This window comes from Rhipicephalus microplus, chromosome X, assembly GCF_043290135.1.
Source record: "Rhipicephalus microplus isolate Deutch F79 chromosome X, USDA_Rmic, whole genome shotgun sequence".
NCBI lineage: Eukaryota > Metazoa > Arthropoda > Arachnida > Ixodida > Ixodidae > Rhipicephalus > Rhipicephalus microplus.
Window position 1 is genome coordinate 199,303,601 of NC_134710.1, and position 20,402 is coordinate 199,324,002.

The 20,402-nt window shown below is 43.3% G+C and overlaps 1 protein-coding gene across 1 annotated transcript; it reads right to left on the reverse strand.

Annotated features, from left to right (window-relative positions):
- Window positions 1–11,210: 11,210 nt before the first annotated feature.
- On the reverse strand, window positions 11,211–15,311 carry LOC119187634 (uncharacterized). Its single transcript, XM_075878462.1, has 3 exons — window positions 14,943–15,311; window positions 11,984–12,405; window positions 11,211–11,553 (listed from the first exon to the last, which is right to left on the reverse strand). Exons 1-2 carry the CDS (start codon window positions 14,952–14,954, stop codon window positions 12,001–12,003), a joined length of 417 nt encoding a protein of 138 aa, XP_075734577.1. The 5' UTR covers window positions 14,955–15,311; the 3' UTR covers window positions 11,211–11,553; window positions 11,984–12,000.
- Between the last annotated feature and the right edge of the window lie 5,091 nt (window positions 15,312–20,402).

The following is a 20,402-nucleotide window of genomic DNA, read 5'->3' on the forward strand; positions in this document are numbered from 1 at the left end:
TGACATTAGCAGCGATGAAGTATTTCTCATATGCTACAACGTTATTCGCTAGGACAAGACAAGCGGAGGTGGTGGTGTTGCCCTGCTGATAAAAAAAAAAGACATTGAAGTATGAATTGCTACCGGACATCGATTGACAAGAAAGTATTGTTATTCCTTAGCGAGGCTACAACACTTATAGGTGTTCTACACAGAGCACTAACAACCTCATTAGACTTTTTTTGATAAAATTGATGCCTATAAATGCCAACTCGAATTTAGGAAGCAGAATATTAGTTATGGGAAATTTTAATTTACCAGGTGTTGATTGACGTAATAGAATTCCAGGTTGTTCAAATCGCTCGCACGCGGAACTAATGCTAAAAGTAGTGGTTAATTATAACCTTGACTAAATAGTTGATATTAAAGTAGAGCAGTATAGAGCGTCGCCAAAATAGCAGCGCCGATATTTCAATGCCGATTTCGACTGCGTGTACACGTGGTAGCTCCGGGATGGTCCCGCCGGCTACGTAGCTGTAAAGACAGTCTTTATTTAGGCAGTGTCACTTAAGGTTTTCATCCACATCCTGCAATGAAATATCATGGCAGGTCATTTCTGAAGCTACCAGCAAGAAAACATATAAGTAAACAAACATAACTTCAAGAAATAAAACGAAAAGATATACAAAATGGTGACAATTACCATTCGGTGGCCAATACTTGAACAAATGCAAGCATTGGTACATTGTCTTCAGTCAACATCAATCGATTGATAGTTTTCTACGGCGGGACTGAACACTCCCTAACAAGCTTGTGCCAATTATGGTTAGTTAGTGTTGTCAGTATTCACATGAGCATTTACCGCACGGCTTCCACACACCAACGCAGGCAGATTCTTCTTTAATCCTCATGCAATACCATTGATTGATATGTGGAGTTTAACGTCCCATTACCACCATATGATTATGAGAGACGCCGTTGTGAAGGGCTCCCGAAATTTTGACCACCTGGGGTTCTTTAACGTGCACCCAAATTTGAGCACACGGGCCTACGACATTTCCGCCTCCATCGGAAATGCAGCCGCCGCAGCCGGGATTTTAACCGGCGACCTGTGGGTCAGCAGCCGAGTACCTTATCCACTAGACCACCGCGGCGGGGTGGCAGAGCTAAAGCCTTTAACCTGCTTTTGGCAACAAAAATATTCTATGTTCTGCAAATAGTTTGTTGTTCGAGGGTTTACATACAGAAATTTCATCGTATATTTGCTACCTTTATTTGGTCATCATGCTATGAACCGATGAGGCAAGATAATGTTTTTAGCCTTGTCTGCGCAGCTGGTCTTGGGTTGGTACACCTCTTTATTAGACAACTGGTGTGGCGCTTTTCCTATTTTCGTGACTGTGCTCATCCACTGCTTCGAAAATTCCTGCAAGTGAATTTCGCAGATGTTTAACCAAATTTAGTGGTATCTACTAATGTTGCATCGTCTCCCTATCTGCAAGGGTTCATGCGTGAAGTATTCGAATCAGTGCGTTTCCTGACAGCCAGATTCTCTAATGAGTACTTGTTATCTAGCTCAAGAAAAGACCTATATTTTTCTGTGTTGGATGCGCTCTTTCCGGCCCCACTTTACCACTCACTATATATTAGATTTTGGATTTTCTGGTCATGACGTGCTATTACGTGTAACGAAAATGCATATTTCACCAATCACCCAGGCATTTTTTTACAAAGTGCACACAGAAACAATACCTGTAATAAGATGGGTAAACACCAAAGGCATATTTGTATCCTCATTTAACTGCCGCCTCTGTGAAGTTTCAGAAACAATTGAAGTTTACTTTATTAGTTGTAAGGATGCCATACTTTTTTGGGACGTCCTGCAGAGGGCTTTTGAAAAACATCTGGATTTAAATTATCATAGCACCCGTTATTTTGTACCACCCAAATGCAGTGATATGCCAGAGTACATGCTTTTGTTAACGGCCATGCGTAATTTATAGAAAACTCGCATATTGGGCAGGCATGTGGAACCAATGGTGTCTACGCGGTGCCATTTCGTGCAAATTAATGTGTGGCTAAGGGACTTTTATGACCAACTGCAATTTCAGCCAGACGGCCATGCTGAGTTTATGAAGTGTTCTATTCAAATACCCGTTTAGAAATTGTGTTGTGCGAGATTTACATTGTAACGTTCATTGTACATTTTTCGACTTCACCTTAGGTATGTTGTACGCTAGGTATACACGTAAGCCGCATTTGTATTAAATACCATATAAGGTGTAAAAGTAAACCAGCATGGCTCCGTGGTGGAGTAGTAGGCTGGTACCCAGCGGATTCGGGTTCGAGCCTCACTGCGTCATTTATGTTACGTTTTTTTTTTGCTTATTTCGCACGAAGTGCTTACGGAAACCGCAGCGGCGGCAGCGGACAACTATGGCGCTGCGCGATACCCGAGGTGTGATTGTTCATAGCAGCTTTCACTGTAAAAAAGAAGGGGCGACTAGATTGAGTGGATGCTGTTCTAGCACCCGCTGGCAAAACATGCCTATCAGGTCAACGTTACTAGATTCTTCTTTCAGTTTTCAAACTGCGCCGTCGCAGGTACACCCTTCTATGCACCACCACGACGGGGCACGCTCGTGATATTTTGACCAGCCTGACGAGGGTCACAGCGGTTAGGTGCACGCCACCGACCACGCCGGTGAAGCAAAACAGTATGTGCTTCTTCGTAGCGTGCAAGTATAGTGCAAGTGTGTTCCGTGGCAATCGCTATCATTGTGTGTCTCAGCGAGATCGAGGACACTCGCGCAGTTTCCACTGCTGCTTACTGCGATATCACGGTGACAAGTCACGTTGTGTCTCACTTGCTGCCAGTTCTGTTGTGTTATCGTGCCGCTTGTTAACTGCATCTGCATAGCAATCATGCGTCGTGTGACGGTTTTTCAATGTTATAAAACATGCCTCGCTGCTTTGTCACTGGTTGCCGAAGTGGCTACGATTTCAACCACCGTTTAAAAAGCAAGGAAAAGGTGGTTGTAGCAAACAAAAAGGCACCCCCCTGTAAATCTGGCTCTTGTCTTTGAACAAAAGCGACTTCCAGTTTGTTTGTTGTAGCGTTCAAGAAATTCTGGTCAATAATACTTTGCTGCACTCATTGTATTTTGTATTTTATAGCCTTATAAGGGACACGCCTTTATTGAATTTGTGTGCTATCTTTCCTTAAAAAACGCTCGGATCGTAAATTTTAATTATCTGGAATGAACAAGTTGTTCTAGGCTTTACACTATCAAAATCTCCGGCGGCATCAGATGAATGTGATGTGTGCCTTATCATATCACAATAAGTAAGTTTATTTGATTACGAGGCACGTCGTGTTGAAGAGCTTTGAAAAATTTGGCCACCTGTGGTTTCTCTAAGATGAACCTGAATTCAAGTGCATATTCCTCCAGCATTTACCCTTGCACCCACTGCAACGGTTTTTTAATATATACGGATGAATCTTAAAGAACAAGAACGCAATATGGCAAAATTAACACAATGCCCGCAACGTTCAGGCATCACACTCGCATCTCCGTCATGTGGCACCGCATTAGCCGCACAACTGGTGCTTTAGTTGCCCACTCGTAATAACCTTAGTGCACTATCTCGGAAAATAACTCTCGTAACACCAAATTAACGGCAGGAACTCCGTTTAGCACTGGGCATAGGATCTATTATGTCGCGGCGACCAGTCGATGGATGGGTGGATGGATGGGGCCGTAACGTATAGATCGCGCGGCTAACGCCACCTAGCCGTAATACTTACTGAACTAATCATTATATTTATCTATTTTTTCTGTAAATAGTGAGGTTGAGTATTCGTATTTTGCAGTGAAGGGTTTAATTTTCATTCGTGCCTTGTCTTTAGCCACCAATCAGATAACCTCCTTCTAGTTAAGTCTACCTGCTTAAAGTTTATTTTGCCCTCCCTGTCCCTAAACCCCAGTGCTTTGAAAAACTCTGCGCCATCATCCTGAACTATAGTGTGAAGGCCTTTACAGAACATTATGAAGTGTTCGGCAGGTTCTTCTTCCTCTCCACACGCACTGCATACTGTGTCTACCCCTTCGTATTTGGCCCGATATGTCTTGGTTCGCAACACTCCCGTCCTGGCCTCAAACAGTAGAGAACTACCCCGAGTATTATCATAGATCCTTTCTTTGGCAATTTCTTGCTTAAAAGTTCTTCTAAATCATGCCGATTCTCCACATGTCAGTCTCCGTTTTCTTAACTCTCTTCTTAACCGATAGGTCTTTTTGGTTTGGCCACCCGCTGTTTTCTAAGTATTTACCAGTCAATTTCCTGGTTCGCTTCCTCCATTTTGTATCGACTTTCTTCATGTACAAGTCGCTGAAAACCTTCCTAGCCCAACGCTACTCCCCCATTTCTCTCAATTGCTTCTCAAATTTTGTCTTGCTGCTAGCTTCTCTGCCCTCGAATGATGTCCATTCCATATCACCTTGTACTCCCTGATTTGGTGTATTCCCGTGAGCTCCTAAAGCAAGCCCACCTATTCCACGTTGCTTAACTTGTAATCTTGTTTGAAGATCTGATCTCATGCAGAATACCGCATTGCCGAACGTCAGCCCAGGAACCATGACCCCTTTCCATATTCCTCTCACAACATCATACCTATTGTGATTCCACGGTGCCCTATTTTTCATCACTGCTGCATTCCTGTTACCTTTAGTCGTCACGTATATTTCGTGTTCCCTTAGGTACTCGGTCCCATTGCTTATCCATACACCCAGATATTTGTATTTGTTATCTCTAGCATGACCTCCTGTATTCTAAGCTCACTACCTTCGTTATCATTGAAAATCATGACTGCTGATTTTTCCTTACTGAATCTAATATCTAACCTACCTCCCTCATTACCGCAGATGTCTACCGATCTCTGCAAATCTTCCTTGTGGTCGGCCAATAGCACTATATCATCTGCGTACATTAATGCTGGTAGTGCATAATCAATGAGTTTTCCTTGTTTGACTAAAGAGAGGTTGAAGCCCAGTCCACTTCCCTCTAATTTGGCCTCTAATCCTTGTAGGTACATTATGAATAATAGGGGTGACAGGGAACACCCTTGCCTAAGACCCCATTTTATCTCTGCAGGCTTGGATACCTGTTTTTCCCACTTTATAACTACCTTGTTACCTTTATAGATATCCTTTAAAAGATTAGTGACTACATGTTCCACGCCTAGTGTGTCCAGTATTCCCCACAATTCCTCTTGAACCACGCTATCGTATGCTCCCTTGATATCCAAAACTGCTAGCCACAGGGTACTGTGTTCCTTTTCTGCTATTTCGATGCACTGCGTTAGTGAGAAAATATTGTCTTCCAACCTCCTGTGTTTCTGAAACCCAATCTGCAGTTCCTCCAGCACCCCCTCATCCTCTATCCATGCCTGCAGTCTTTCTTTTATAATCTGCATCGCCAGCCTGTAGACCACTGATGTCACTGTTGTAGGACGGTAGTTGTTTATGTCAGCTTTGTCCCCCTTTCTTTTATAGATCATGCTCATCCTGCTAAGTTTCCATTCATCGGGAACTTTACCATCGATTATTAGTTTGCTCACTGCCTTTCTCAAAGCCTGCTTAGACTTCAAACCTAATGGCTTTGTCAGCATAATTGGAATGCCATCTGGGTCTGTTGATGTACTACTAGGAACCCTTTTTTCAGCCCTCTCCCACTCTCGTTGTGAAAATGGAGCCATTGCACCACTTGATTCATCCTTGTCTATTTGGTGCATAAAGAACTTCTTTGTTGAAATTTTTCTGTCACCCTTGTTCCTATATATTCAATCACTTCGTCCCCTTCTAGCCTAGTAAACTTGGCTGTAGTTATAAACCTCTGCTCTAGGCTCGTCTCATTTCTTAGGGAGTTTAGATGGTTTCAAAATATCGTAGCTGCCTTTTTATTTTTTATGTACTTCTGCCAGCCACTGAGCTCCCTTTCTTCTAATCTTTTCATTTATCAGAAGGGATGCATTCCTTTTACAGCTTAGAAAGGTTTCGCATTTTCTTTCAACATCATCCGTCGGTTCACCCCCCTGCTTAGCACATCTGTGTTCCCTAGAGGCTTCCTGACGTTTCGCTATGGCTCTCTTAACTTCCTCATCTCACCAACTTTGGGGTTTGTGTCTTCTTTCCCGGGGTGGCTTGTCACGCGTCTTAGCCAGCTCTAGCTCAAACAGTATAATTAGATTCGTGTATGTCCACACTGTTTTATTAATCTCCTTGATTGCTTTCTCAAATTGTTTAGTGGCTATTTCAATTCGCCTTTCTGGATAAACATTTTTCTGTAGTTGCTCATCTTGTCTCCTTCCCACTTTCACTGCTCTTCCAAAACTTAGCTTGATACGTTTGTGATCACTACCCAAACTTCTGGAGCCACCTTCATCTATGTGCATTCCCCTGAGCTTATCATACATCCTATGTGACATCAGTGCATAATCTATCGTCGACTGCAGCCTCCCTACCTCCCATGTTATTTGCCCTTCACACTTCTCGGTACTGTTGCAATGATCAAATCAAGCCTTTCACACATATCCATGATCATTTTGCCTGTCGGGTCGGTATACCCATCTATATATTCTATGTGCGCATTCATGTCTCCTAGTATAATCATCTCGCACCCTCTTCCTAGCTTCTGAATGTCCTTTGATATACACCCTACCATTGCCTGGTTTCCCACTCTGGCCTTTGCTCCCGTCCACAAGTACACAAAACCAAGGAGTGTCATTACACCTGCCAATTTCCCTTTTAGCCATAAATGTGCCTTGCACTCTTGCTTGACCCTTTGCCAGTCTGTACTTTTATGAATGAATGCCCCAATACCACCCCCCTTTCTGCTGCCTTCTGTTCTATTACAATATTACCACGCGTAGTCCGGATTGTTCGGAGGTTGTTCCATGTCCCTGAGATATGTTTCTACAAAACCGTATACCATCCATCGACCTCTCTTCCCTTAGCTGTTCTTCTATCTCCTCCCACTTCGGCCTGTTCCTATCACCCTGCATGTCAATATACCCTATGTCCGAATTGGCTCGGTGCTCATGGCTACGTCTATTTATGCCCCGGACTCTACCTATCTTAGATACTGGTGCCACTTTGGAATCGTATCTATCCATAGTACCTGTCAAAGAGTCTCCCTGGTTGTTTTCCTCGTTACTAGCTATCCTGCACCCCGAAGGGCCCGCTTGGCCCCCAAAAAAGCTACTGCGTGTCCTGCAAGTCGACAACCCACCTCATGACCTAGCCGCCCATCGAAGTGAATTCTGTCTCGTTGGAAACCACCCCACCTATGCACCTCTCTGTTTATTTCCACCACCTCAAAGCTCTTCTCTCCACTCATCCGCCATAACTCTTGGTTTGCGTTGACAACCGCTCCTTGCAGGTTACTATCACGCACCGGTGCCTCCGGTATCGTGCATATCACTAACTGTACCTGAGGAGAAGTGGCGCGCATGTCATCGACGCCTTTCGCCAGTGTGGTTGCTAGCCCTGTTGTATCTTCATTTAAGACATCGTTTGAACCGCCTGAAATTATCACGAGGTTTCGTCTATCAGCTGTAGTTTTGAGTTTTGCGCTCGGTTGCCTCATGACTGCTTCCAGCCTGCGTGCTGGCAATGCCCCTACTGCAACGCTCTTGTCAACTCTTACCCTCTCTTTGATGGCTTCTGTGCATCGATTTATATTTGAGTCACCTGCGATTATCACATGCTGTGACTTTTCAGCTGGAGCGTCCTGCACCTGGGGGCTACTTGCACCTGTGACGTCGGCTGCTTTGTCCCCTCCCAGCCCCACCACTACCTCGCTGAAGCTGGGCCTTGCGACAATTGAACCGGCTGAACCTGTTTTTCCAAACTTGCTTGCTCTTCCTTCCCCGCCGTTCTGGTTGCCGGTTCCCTACTGTTTTCTCCGTAGGCTGCTCCTTTGTTCAGCTTCGCGAGTGCTTCCTCGGCGGATTTCAGTCTTTCTCCCATTAGCCTCGTTTTCTCTTGCTCTGTCGCCAACGCAGTCTCGAGTTCGGCGATTCTCATCAGCAGTTCACTCTGGGCAACCACCATTTTCTCCATTTTTTCCTCGACCTCACATTGCCTACACTTCGCGTAAGTCTCTTTTCCATCCGCTTCTACACATGTGTTCACTTTCAAACCCACTCCACACCCTGAACACTTTACAGACTTTTTAACCGTGTCTTTCTGACACCAATTGTCCCTATACTCGATAATTACTAAACTAGAGCCCTGCACTACGAAAAAAAAAGTCTAAGCTCTACGACAAAAAATTTGCGTGTTCAGTGTACGCGCTCCTCCCCCACGGGGTGGCAAAAGAAAAAAAAACAACAAAAAATTCAAACGAACACACGCGCACTAACTAATACCTGGTGACTGGCCCCCGAAAAAGCCGTACCGTAAAACAAGTGCTACGAAGATTTCAACTGCTGCCTAATTATTATAAAGACAAGCTCAAAAGATGCAAAAACACTTATCTGCGCAGTCGATCGGGAGCGCTCAAAAAACACGTCCATCCACCGTGACAGTCTGAACTGAACCAGTCGATGGATAGATGGATGGATATGGCTGTACCCTTTAGATTGGGCGGTGGCTAGCGCCACCAAGCCGTAATACTAAATGAACCCAAAACTATATTTATTTTTTTCTTTAAAAAGTGAGTTTGAGGATTCGTACTTTGCAGTGAAGAGTTTAATTTTCACTCGTGCCTTGACTTTAGCCACCAATCAGATAACCTCCTTCTAGTTAAGTCTACTTGCTTAAAGTCTATTTTTTCCTCATCAGTCAAATGGCATCGGAAGCGCCACCTAGGGAGCGGGAAACGAAAAGGGCCGCGTTCCGCCGCCTCGTCCCAGCGGAGTTTCCAAACTGAAGAAGAATCTAGTAACGTTGTATCAGGCTGATTCGCAGTAAATGAGAGCTTTTGCTGCCAAGCTAACCAGAAAGTTTAATGCGCTTCTTTGCTGTTGGTTCGCAATAACTGCTGGGATATGGCGTGTCATGGAAAAAAAAACGGGCGGGTTCTTATCCTCCCGTTCAGGCAAAACGCGCTATCTCAGCGAGACTATTCAAGGCGCTACAGACTTCTGCATGCGGGTGCATGATCGAGCAATATTTTTGTGAGTTTTCAGAAGTTTTTCTCACCGCTCAAAAAATATTTACGGCGTGCGATTTGCAGAGTGCCTAAAATATCTCGTTTTAACGCCTCCTACTATTCCTTGCATTATGCTAATTGCTATCATGATATACCAATTAAGAACAAAAAGTTATGTTATTATATTAGGTTATTTGTCTTAAAATAGGAGCTTCAAATATGTTGGTCCTTATTTAGCTAGACTTTGGACAATGTCCTCTTTGTACCATTTCCACTCTGTATTTTTATTTGGAATTTATAAAAATGAAGGCAAAATTGTTTTAGGTCCGTGAGCTTAGATTTAGGTGTATGTTAAAGAACCCCAGGTAATTGATTCTTCTGGAGCCCTCACCTATGGTGTCTCTCATTTGGTACGTTAAATACAACATATTATTGATATTACGTGGGGATTGTGCTAAGTGCCTTTTATAAGTGGCTTGGACTAGGAAAATGCGTCGGTGGCGTGATTGAACGCATATTGTTAAAACAGCTTATTTTTGTATTTTCGTGCACCCGGTGTGTTACAGGTATAACCTCTGCCTTTCGCGAACCCCGTCCGAGTTTTTGGGAGATGTCCAGATTAGTTTAGTGACATCTGATACGCTTGAACGCACAACGAGAACTGTACAAGTTTTTTCGGGAACATGGCCACCAGCGATAATGTTGGAACTTCTAACGCTGCATGATTAATTGCCGATGCGCCTTAACACAGATCAGATATGTTCGCACTTTTAGTGTTGGGCTTTTTACGAACTCAATTTCACCCAAAAATCCGCAGATTGAAAGGACTACAGTTGGAAATAACATTAAGGTGAGCAAGTGCGCATATTCTGTGAGGGTATACTCAGGCGGTGTGAGAAACGACTGGATGCATAAGCAGATTAACGATTGTAGAATCAGACAGAAAACTCTGCACCTTATATAACACGAGGGTTCCTTTAGCAGGCCAAAGTCGTTGTTATTGCTGTCTGTTTTGAAAGGGTAGAGGGTTCCTATATTTATGTCTATGTTCCTGTTATTCATTTTTTAACTGTTCGTGCAACTACTGATAAGACACTTTCATAGCAATAAAATTTAAGTCAAAGAAATTTTCTTCTCCAGTATGATTTCGTTTCAGCGCCATGTTTTCTTGGCAATGTTTATCTCTTTTACAACCAACTAGCCCAATCAGCTACTTCACCAAATAGAGTTTCTTCTTTATCAAATACGATTGTTTGTTTACCGTCAGAGCCACGTGAATTTGTGGCTCTTGTCCCATACCAGTGCTTTGTCCCATACCAGTGCCGGGTGGGTAGCCTCAGTACACGAGGATGAAAAAGTTGGGCGAACTTGAATACATTCATGGTTAACAGCGCAAAACGGCGCGCAATAAATAGGAGACCATACGACCCATGTCACCTGATCTCCTTTTGTATCCGTGTCCTTTTGTGCTGGTAACCATGAACCTCAGTCAGCACGCAGTGCTTCTTTATTATTAAATCTGGTTTTTGAGTAACATGAAAACGATTATGATGTATATAAATATAGAGGACTCTTCATTATATTTTACGGTGTACAATTCAGATGAACTTGTGGATATCAAAAATGTACATCTTGTTTATACCTATTGATTAAGCGATATACTAAGCCCAATTACTTACAGGCTTGACAAGATATATTTGCAAAAATGCCCAAACGAGATGGGTAATTTCTCGGCACTTACAATAGTTGATTTATATAGTTCAGTTATTTGTTTGCAGAAAGAAAAATAGGAAAGCACATTGTACGTATGTCCCTTACCATCTGCCCATTCCATAGAGAGCACTACTGTAGCTCCTAGGTGCACCTATTTTTGCGTTGTTTTCTTTTAATTATATGCCGCCACTTTCCTTCAGTAAGCGTACTGTTTTTATGTTGAAAGCCAGTTTGCCATGATGAATTATTTAATCGAGTGGAATAAGCAAGTTTCTCATAAAGGTGATGTGGTCTTCAATAAAGACGAGTAAAAAACAGGACTGGTCACTTTAAAAAAATATGCGGCACCTAATAATCACACCTTTTGTAGCCTGCTGCCGGGAATATTCCAGCAGTATTGTTTTATTGAGAAACACATCTGGCTGAAAAAACAAAAACGATGGGAAAATAAAATGGGAAAGCACACGTCGATTTCAGGCACTCTTGGAACCCGGCAGATGTGGCAATATAGTCTCGCAAACTTCACAGATTTGTTTTGATGAAGCATCTTTATCACGAGACGCTGTGGGTACTCTTGTTCGGTTCCTCTTGAGTCACAGTCTTTCCTTTTTCTCTTCTGAATTAAAAATTCGCACTCATTTTGTAAATAAAAATTTTGCTTGTTTTCTTCTTTGGTCCTTACTACTTTCATCCTGCTACTTGATCCTAGTGTATATATAACAAAAGTAAAGAAAATGAACAGATTAGACACTGATATTGTGAATCTAAGCAATATTTCTTGACTATTGCAATTATTTGTGTAGTGTAGAAAGTAGCTTACTTCGTTCTAAACACCTGAGGAGGACAACTATTCCGAGGCAAGTATAAGGTGACTTCTGCTTTGCTTTGTCAGCAGTACAGCTAATAATTTTCTTGGTAATCATCCACTGGAATAAGTGAGCTCGACAAAGGCAACGTTAAAGAAAACGCCACTAAATATTCAGAAAAGTCTGTCGGGCGTTGCGATCACAATTGTTAAAATTGGCGCTGAATCTACTCGATACTCTCATTGACTACCAATTTATTCGTGTCCTCAAAGCCGTAAAATCACCCATGTTATGAATGAAATAGAAATATTCACTATAAAATATCTTACCGTGATACTTCGATGACTCAGTGAATGTACTGCCACGGTGCCATCACTGGCCCTGAGAGATAAGGCCTAACGAAGTTGAAGTTTCGTTCATAGTTTGGGAATGCTGCTGACAGCACCGGGCTGCTCGCGTATCCATCGAATCCACCTGACATGGTTGTTTGCTCGGGCTTGATAATCTCTCCTTCTCGGAGCGAGCGTATCACGTACGTCGTGCCACTTTTACTGCTACCGCTGGCAGCGATGGGGCTGCTGGCAGCATAGAACTGGTGCTGTGTGCTAGGACTCGCCGTCTGCTGAGCGGGACTGCTGAGGTAAGCCCGTGGGTAGAAGTAGCCGCTTGGAAAAGTAGCCGCCACCGTGGCTCTGCCTGTCGATAGCAACAGTACTGCCGTACATGTCAGGAAAGCAGCTTGTGTTCTCTTCTGCGGAGACAAGAAACATAAAAATAAGCGTTTCGTGATGCATATATCTATATTTAGGGATCGAAAAAGGCTGCTCTGGGGCGTTATTTTTCATGAGGGGAATTCCGCTTGTAGCCTGACTATCACACGGGCGAATGTGAGACAACTTGAAGCACAAACCACACGAGCGTGAAAATCCACGTGACGAAAACAGGGAAGCAATAGAGGAAACTGTTGCTGAAACTCTAGTTTGGGTGACCAAACACACTTGCGAGAGGGCTTTGGTGACGCATCTTCAGTGAAGCTGGTATGAGAGTGGCTACTCTGTATCGAAACTTGTGTGATGACTGTACGACTTAATGTAAAAAAATATATTACACAGTTCGGAGCAGCACAATGTATGAGGGTGGCTACTCCTACTGAAACCTGCGTGATGCCTGTACCACATAATGCAAAGAAATATATTATACAGTTCGGAGGAGCACAAATGTTTGTGAATGTCACACATGACATCGTTTTTCTTTTGGTTTGTGTGAATATTTGCTTATTTTCCCCATTTGTACACGTGATCGTTCAGCGAGCTTGCCCGAGCGCCGGTTACAAGCAGTAGTCCACCACTGCTATTTATCCTGTTCCGGCACAGCGCCACACCACGCTAAAAGGCTCTTTTATCACTCGACGCGACACTCGTCACTCTCACGTGGATTTTACGTAGCAGTGCCCGTTTGCAGCTGCGGAAAGGCGTCTATAGCGAGCTCACAGCATGTGCTCGCAATCTCACAGGCTTTGGTTTGTAAAATTCAAGGTGGCGGGTGAGTACCTCCACCGTATCATCTAACAAAAGCGCCAGAAACATGCGCTTTTTCGTGCATAGCGTTGCATTGTCAGTTCAGCGTAATAAACGCTAAGTTCCTTAGAATTATTTACGTATGCATTTTATAGTATAAAGGAACACTCCACAGATAATGACGTGTTGAAATTGTGCCTCAGCTAGGCGCAATAATTTCCTGCAAGTGACAATACACAAAAGTATGAACGCCGAAACAAGATCAATATTGGTGCGCACTGTGGTTGGTTTTCAGCCGTTTAGGGTGACAATCAAGTCCTCAAGCCAAAATGTTTGCGTTCAAGTATCGTAACAAAGACTATCGCATTGAAAAAAGTAGAAACGTTCATGAACCTTCGAGTCACCTAAGGAGAGGTAGTCTACGAGACCACCCATGTCAGCCAACTCCATGGCTCGTTTTATGACCCAAAGTTGGGAATACGGGTGGTTAGACGACAGAGAATTTATTGGCCTATATTAGAAAGGAGGGGTCGTTGCTTTAGGTTAATGGCATACGTCCGGTAATTTTTCTTTTAAGATATTTGAAAACTCCTGACAAATTCTCCCTATTTTGTATGAAGTTTTAGTGAACATAAATAACGAATTCAACTTACGCCATCGCTCCTGCCACTCAAATGGACGGTTAACGATACTGTTTGACAACTTAGTACAATAGGTCAGTTGAATGTACTTCATTCGTGATTGGCAGTTCACCTAGGACCCTCATCATTCAGCATTCTAAAGAGGAACATTGTGTTATGCATCTAAAAAAGCAGCGCAAAACATGCTCGACAATGAGCTCACAGGGGAGGGTGGCTCAGTTATAACTGAACCATAAAAAGCGTGACAAAAGTGAAGATTTCGGTGGTAACTGCTTCATCGAACAAGAGATGGTCAGTTGCGACTTGTTCGAGTCAGCATTGGCACTCTAAATGTTCTCAACAAAAACAAATCTACTCCAGAGAAGAAAAGGAACGTTATTACAGTAAGTGATTGCATACGTATAATAATCATGACTATAATAGGGGCAAAACTCATTTCATGCCGCACCGCCATGTTAACTTGAGCGAATATTTTATTTCATTTTCATTCAACTGCACCCTGCGGCGTGTAACGTTAACAGGATGCATTTGATACGTACCTGTTAGGTTTCAAACATTGCATGAATTGTTCTCACTCGCTACTCATCCGAAATGGTCACGTGGCTTAAGCCCCGTCGGGGGCGAAGTGAAGAAAGATTGAAAGATTGCTACACGCGTTTGTAAACACATCCTTGAAAGAATTAAGAATAGTGATGATTTTGCTGTACGCACACAAAATGGGGAGTTCCCGGTGCCTTCATGATCAATATTGCATAACTTCAGCGTACGTGCTACCAAAACGGATTTCACTAGCATCACCGAAATTTCTTGAAAAAATGTTTGCCACTAAATAAACTTATTAATTGTCGAGAATATGAAATATAATGACCCTTTCATTACGAATAGCATTACAGTAAATTGAGTCCTGATATTACCGCTTCTTTCCTCCTAGAAGAAAAACAAGGCAGTCATGCAGTAGTATAATATTAACGTAACTGTGCTTGCAACGTTTAAAACTAGAGCCATCTCTGTCATCAATTCAAAGTATAAGCTTAGATGACTGATCTCAGAAAACCGAAAAGGAATTAGTCTTGCCCGTACAGAGTAGTTAATAAAAGCAACAAAGTTGAAAAGTTTAAATGAGCGCTTACCCCGTAAGTCATAGTGAGGTCTCAATGCAGATTGCCAATGTCCAGTCCGAAGGCCACCAAATTCAAGAAAGAGACTGCACGTACCTGGACCAATCTTGAATTGAAGCTCACTCGGGGGCCAGTCCACTCTTATATACGTATCACGGAGAAGCGGCTCATGTACATCTCTTCTCTCGCTCAGTCCACTTTTGCATCGGTGAGCGTCAGAACAGAGAGTAAAGAAAAAACAAGAACAGGCGCCAGGATCGTCACGTCGCTCAAGAAAACGTCGCTTCGTGTTTGCGGCTGGCGACCCTAATGCGCACGAGTTGGTCGTCGTCCTGCCAAGCGGCTCCGGTCGTCTCGCGAGACGCCAGCAAGCAAGGCTCACGAGAATCAAAACCAAGGGGGCGGCTCGCTCCAGCAAGCACCGTTTGTCTGTCTGTACACTAGTTCGCTCTTGGCCCCGAATTTGAGCAGCATCTGGGTCAGCTCACGGCTTTAGTCGAGCCAGCTTAAAGGAGGAGCCGCGAATCGCCGAGCGACCAACACGAGCCACTGGGCGAGGGTGGTGGTCGTGAAACTTCGCTGGAGATGCGTCCCGCAGCTGCCGGCAAAGAATAACGCGGTGAGCACGCGCTCAATACGTGCGGAGCGCCAGACCGTTCCGAAGTAGAACGGAAGCCCTGGACTCATCACTGCCGTCGATCCGTCATTGCTCAGTGTGTACGGTGGTCTTCGACGTCCGTTCGTGATACGAGCGACTCTTTTGTGCGTGTACCATGTGCCCCTACCCTCTCACTATTTCTTTTTTGCATTTCACCTCTCTAGCCACACTCCCTCCGAATCGCCTCTGATTGTAGTCATGCGAGCATCTTTCTTTGTGGCCTCCTTGTGCTGCTTTGGCCGCGTGCGCGACCAGCCAGCAAGCCCCGCGCCTTTCTGGGGCGATAAGGAAACGATGTTTGAACCGTGCGCTCGGTCAAGTGCGTCCGAATCGGATGAAGGGGCGTGTTCCGAACGCGGAAGTTATTTGGAGCCCTGACTGACAGTCAGCTGAAGGGCTGTGTTTCATCAACCCGCAGAGCTCTTCCAGCCTGGTGCTGACTAGTCCCCTTCTTCACCACCGTAAACGAGGAACTGCACTTCGCGTAGGCATGCTGCCCAATCTGTCACGCCGGCAGGGCAGGACGTGTCTTACGCTGCACTCTTCAAATGATGTAGCATACGCCGAAAGTTCATATTTAGGAGCTGTGGCTATCTGGCCGGTACAAAGAGCTTTATAAAAAAATTGAGCGAAATTTCTTTGGCTGTTCACAAAGAAACGAAAACAACAACAACCAAAGAGACACCAAGTAGTTTTACCAATGGTGACCACGATCATACGGGACTAGGAAAAGAATAGGGCAAGCTAGAAAAATCGCAAACATTATTATTATTATTATTATTATTATTATTATTATTATTATTATTTTGTCTCGCACTTAATATCATAATTTTTTGCTTTCAGGTTTCCTTTCTGAAGTATTTTGTAGGGCCGCAAACTGCAAGATACGTTCGTGGTGGACACTCACACAGCAGGTTCTCACTGCAATATGACACAAGTCCTTTTCATTGCTCCTTTGCTGCATCAAACGAAGGAAAGACTATTGGAAAGCCCGTGAACTGTCATCCAAAAGCTGACCCATATGAGATAAAGTCTGAGTTATATGTAGATTTAAGAATCATTTTTCGGGACTGTACAGTGATCTTCCGTCGAACAGTTTTCTTTATAGTCGAAAAAAGTCCAGCACTGTGCACAATGTATCGTAAATTGAATATTGTTATTTTTCCACACCTTAGAACTCGACGCGCGTGGACGTCTGTACAGATAATACCTGCATTGTTTTTGCTACCTACTCCCCGCCACGGTGGTCTATTAGCTAAGGTACTCGGCTGCTGACCTGCAGGTCACGGGTTCAAATTCCCGGCTGCGGCGGCTGCATTTCAAATTGAGGCGGAAATGCTGGAGGCCCGTGTGCACAAGTTTGGGTGACCGTTAAAGTCCTCCTTTACAGCGTCTCTCATAATCATATGGTAGTTTTGGGACGTTAAACCTCACATATGAAATAATAATTTTCGCTCCATGATTATGAAACACATTTACCCCGACTGGTATATGACCAATTTGTGCAAGTATTGTAGTAATAGGGCCCCATTAGCGCATATACTCTGGAAGTGTCCAGCACTGATTGGCAAAACGAGAGACGCGGCCTCCAATGAGGACCCACGGGAGCATTGGCGGACTACGCTGCTCAGCTCAGGACTAGATAATCAACTCTGGGCGATCCAGCTGGCCAAAAAAGCTGCTGAGAGACATGGTCTCTCAACCAGCTCCTAGGTGGGAAACCAGCCCGGCAACCTGCAGGAAGTGAATAAAGCTGTTCGCTCACTCACCCCGACACTGCGTTCACTGTCAGAGAATAACCGATGTTGTTATGCGTTATGAAAACTCGTGGATTAGTTAAACAACGGGACGCTGATCGTAATACTCGTCTTAATGCGATCTTTATTTCGAAGTTAGTCAGCTGATCACATAAGTGGCTGCACGTAGACCGCTTACTTTTTGCCAATAGTTTTGAGCAAAGATTTCACTGTTATCATGGTAAGCTTCTATAAAATAAATATTGTACGCATTGCAAGCTTCGTCATTGTTGTCTCAAGCATGGTATTCAATCTCCATTGCGGTCCAATTTGGAGTGTAATATTACGTATGTGCAAATTGTAGATGAGGTAGGGCTGTTCCAGCTAAAAATCTATTTTAACATATGGTATAGATTCGCTACTTCTACAGTATAGACGATCTAAACAGAAAAAAATCTGCTATGAACGACTGAGAAGTGAAGGCAGCGACAGATCAATCAATTAAACTCTTTCAAAAGTAATGTGGTTCAAACATTGTAGAAGTTTTAATGTCCTAGAACTAACTTCTAGGCATAGGAAATTTGTTTTCCTGAGTGCGTGATCGTGACGTTATCTATGTATAAAGCTTCTTGGGAAAGGTGGCTAAACGAATGTCCTCAGCTGTCGACATTTGTGTTTTTCATTCACTTTGATGTTCAGGAAGCTATAACCCGAAAGCATTTGCATTTGCTTTTTTTTAATTTGAAACCTTGCCGTTATACTGTGATCAAAACCCATATATGAAGAGCTAGACGACGTTTTAGTACCGTGGACTTATATCAATCTTCGGGTTCTTCGGTATGTCGCAATGCTGTCGATTACAGGGGCACTACATAAATATTTTTTTCTTGACAAACATTGCACATGTTCCTTAATCAATATGGATGGCTAACATGATATGGGAAAAGTGGCAGTGTTGATGCATAAGTAAATATATAGGGACCTTCAAGGTGAACAGAGCGAAACATCACAGCTTAGGTCTAGTGTGGTCGACTGTGGTTCTGGACTCGATCATAGTGAACTCATTGGAGGCCTCCAAAACCGCTGCTGAAAGGTGCTTGACACTTAGGTAGCAAGAACTGGGTAACCAATTACCCAGTTCCTGCTACCAGTTGTTGCCACCTTTTTTTCTCTCCACCTAAGGGGGGAGAGAAAGGATGACAAGGTGTACAGTTTTAGCTGAGTAATCTGTGCCTTCTTTTCTGCATAGACTGCGAGCGGAAGTGAAAATGCAGATGCAACGCTCAGCCACAAGCACCCAAGTAGACCCTCGTCATCAGTTTTCTCGAAATTTAGCCCAATAGACCATTAGGGAGGTTCAGCGACGCGACCAGCACGCACAGGAATTCTATATGTAATCCTCCGCATACCCAACTGCACGGCAAGAGATGTACCCAGATGACGGACGGCTCCATGAGCAACAGCCCGCAGCGTATCTGGCTAACGAAGAGCATGTAGATACAATGAACAAGAAAAGCAGGCGACAGAAGATGAATTATATTTATGGTGCTGCTACCTGAATGTCGTGCATCAATAGGATGTAGAAAGCCGTCGTCATGTGCTGCATGACCCGTAATTTCTCAAGCGAAGCTTGTGCCCATTTGAAATAAAGAAATGTTTGCCTAAAATGCCTTGTGCAAGGTGTAAAATGAAAAAATTATGCAGGATACAAAAATAATACCCAGAGCGTGTAGATAATTTGGCTTAGTATATCCGTAAGTTAGCCGCATCCCTGTGACATAACGTTTGCGGTAGGGACATAATGCTAAAATTTTGTATTTCCCTATCAGTTTACATCTTTTCAATTTTTAGATACTCCTAACATTTTATATGATCTTGTTAAAGAAACAGAGTACGATGTAAAGAATGATTGCAAATTAAGTTTTATGGCTTTAATAAAACCGGTGGGAACAGTGTCATCAGGCAAGGAGTCCATCTGGTGTGCTGTAAAACTTTGAAACTCTTACCGAGAGTCATCTAGCAGCCTTTATCCTCCTATTCATGGTTGCTCGCACTTTTAAAGTTAACCCTCCACACGTTTACCGGCCATGGAAGTGATTACTCATCCTCTTGTCAATCTTATTCCCTTGTGCAACACTCCGACTAGGTCGGCTCTCTTTTCCTCCATGTTACTCCTTGTCCGCAGTGGTTAACAGGTGCAGTCTAACCAAATGTTAGATCAAGTGATCTGAAAAATAGCAAAAAAAGGAGTGGAAAAAGAGGTAGTTTTAAACGGTTCTGCAGATGCACGATAAGCAAGTAATTGCAGTAAATATATATCCGACGTAAACGCTCTCATTATTCCGGTATTAGCTTGACCCCACTGTACCAATTATTCGGAGAAAGCACATGAATTTGTTCTGCTTCACTGACAATGTTTATAAGCGTTTACTAGTCGTATAAAGTAATATAAAGGATTCTTAAACCCGAAATCTACACGTTTTGCAAACTACAGCGCAACCTTTATCAAATGCGATGTTACGTCAGCAGAAATTGAGAGAGGGCACTATAGCATTAGGTACCGATGTGACAATATATCTTCATTTATCGAAGTTACAACATAAAATTTTCAAGTAATATGAATTTGAGCCAATTGTTCACCACAGTGCTGAATCAATTAAAATCCAGGCGTGCCTTGTGCACAACAGCAATAGAAGAACCTTAAAATGATGTTTTTTTTTCATTTCCCTGCGTGTGCTTAGCTGTAGAAATGCAGCCAGGATAAAAAATAGCCGGTTCTCCACATAATTATCCGCGCTCAATAAAATCGCCTTGACAACGTATGGTAATACTGAGGTGCTGCTCAGAAATTACGTCACTTATAGATACAATCTCTGTCTCTTCCACTGAGAATTTAGAATCCCCTAAATAGAGAACCTTAAATATAAATACAGTATTCAAAGAATAATAGCGAAACTTTGCGTTTCACGGGAGAAATTTGATGAAGTTGTGGAAATTCAAATGTGTTTTTTTCTTAACTTTTCTTCAATTAGAGAAGCTACGTATAGAATGATGACATAGCTCATGTATGAAAAAATG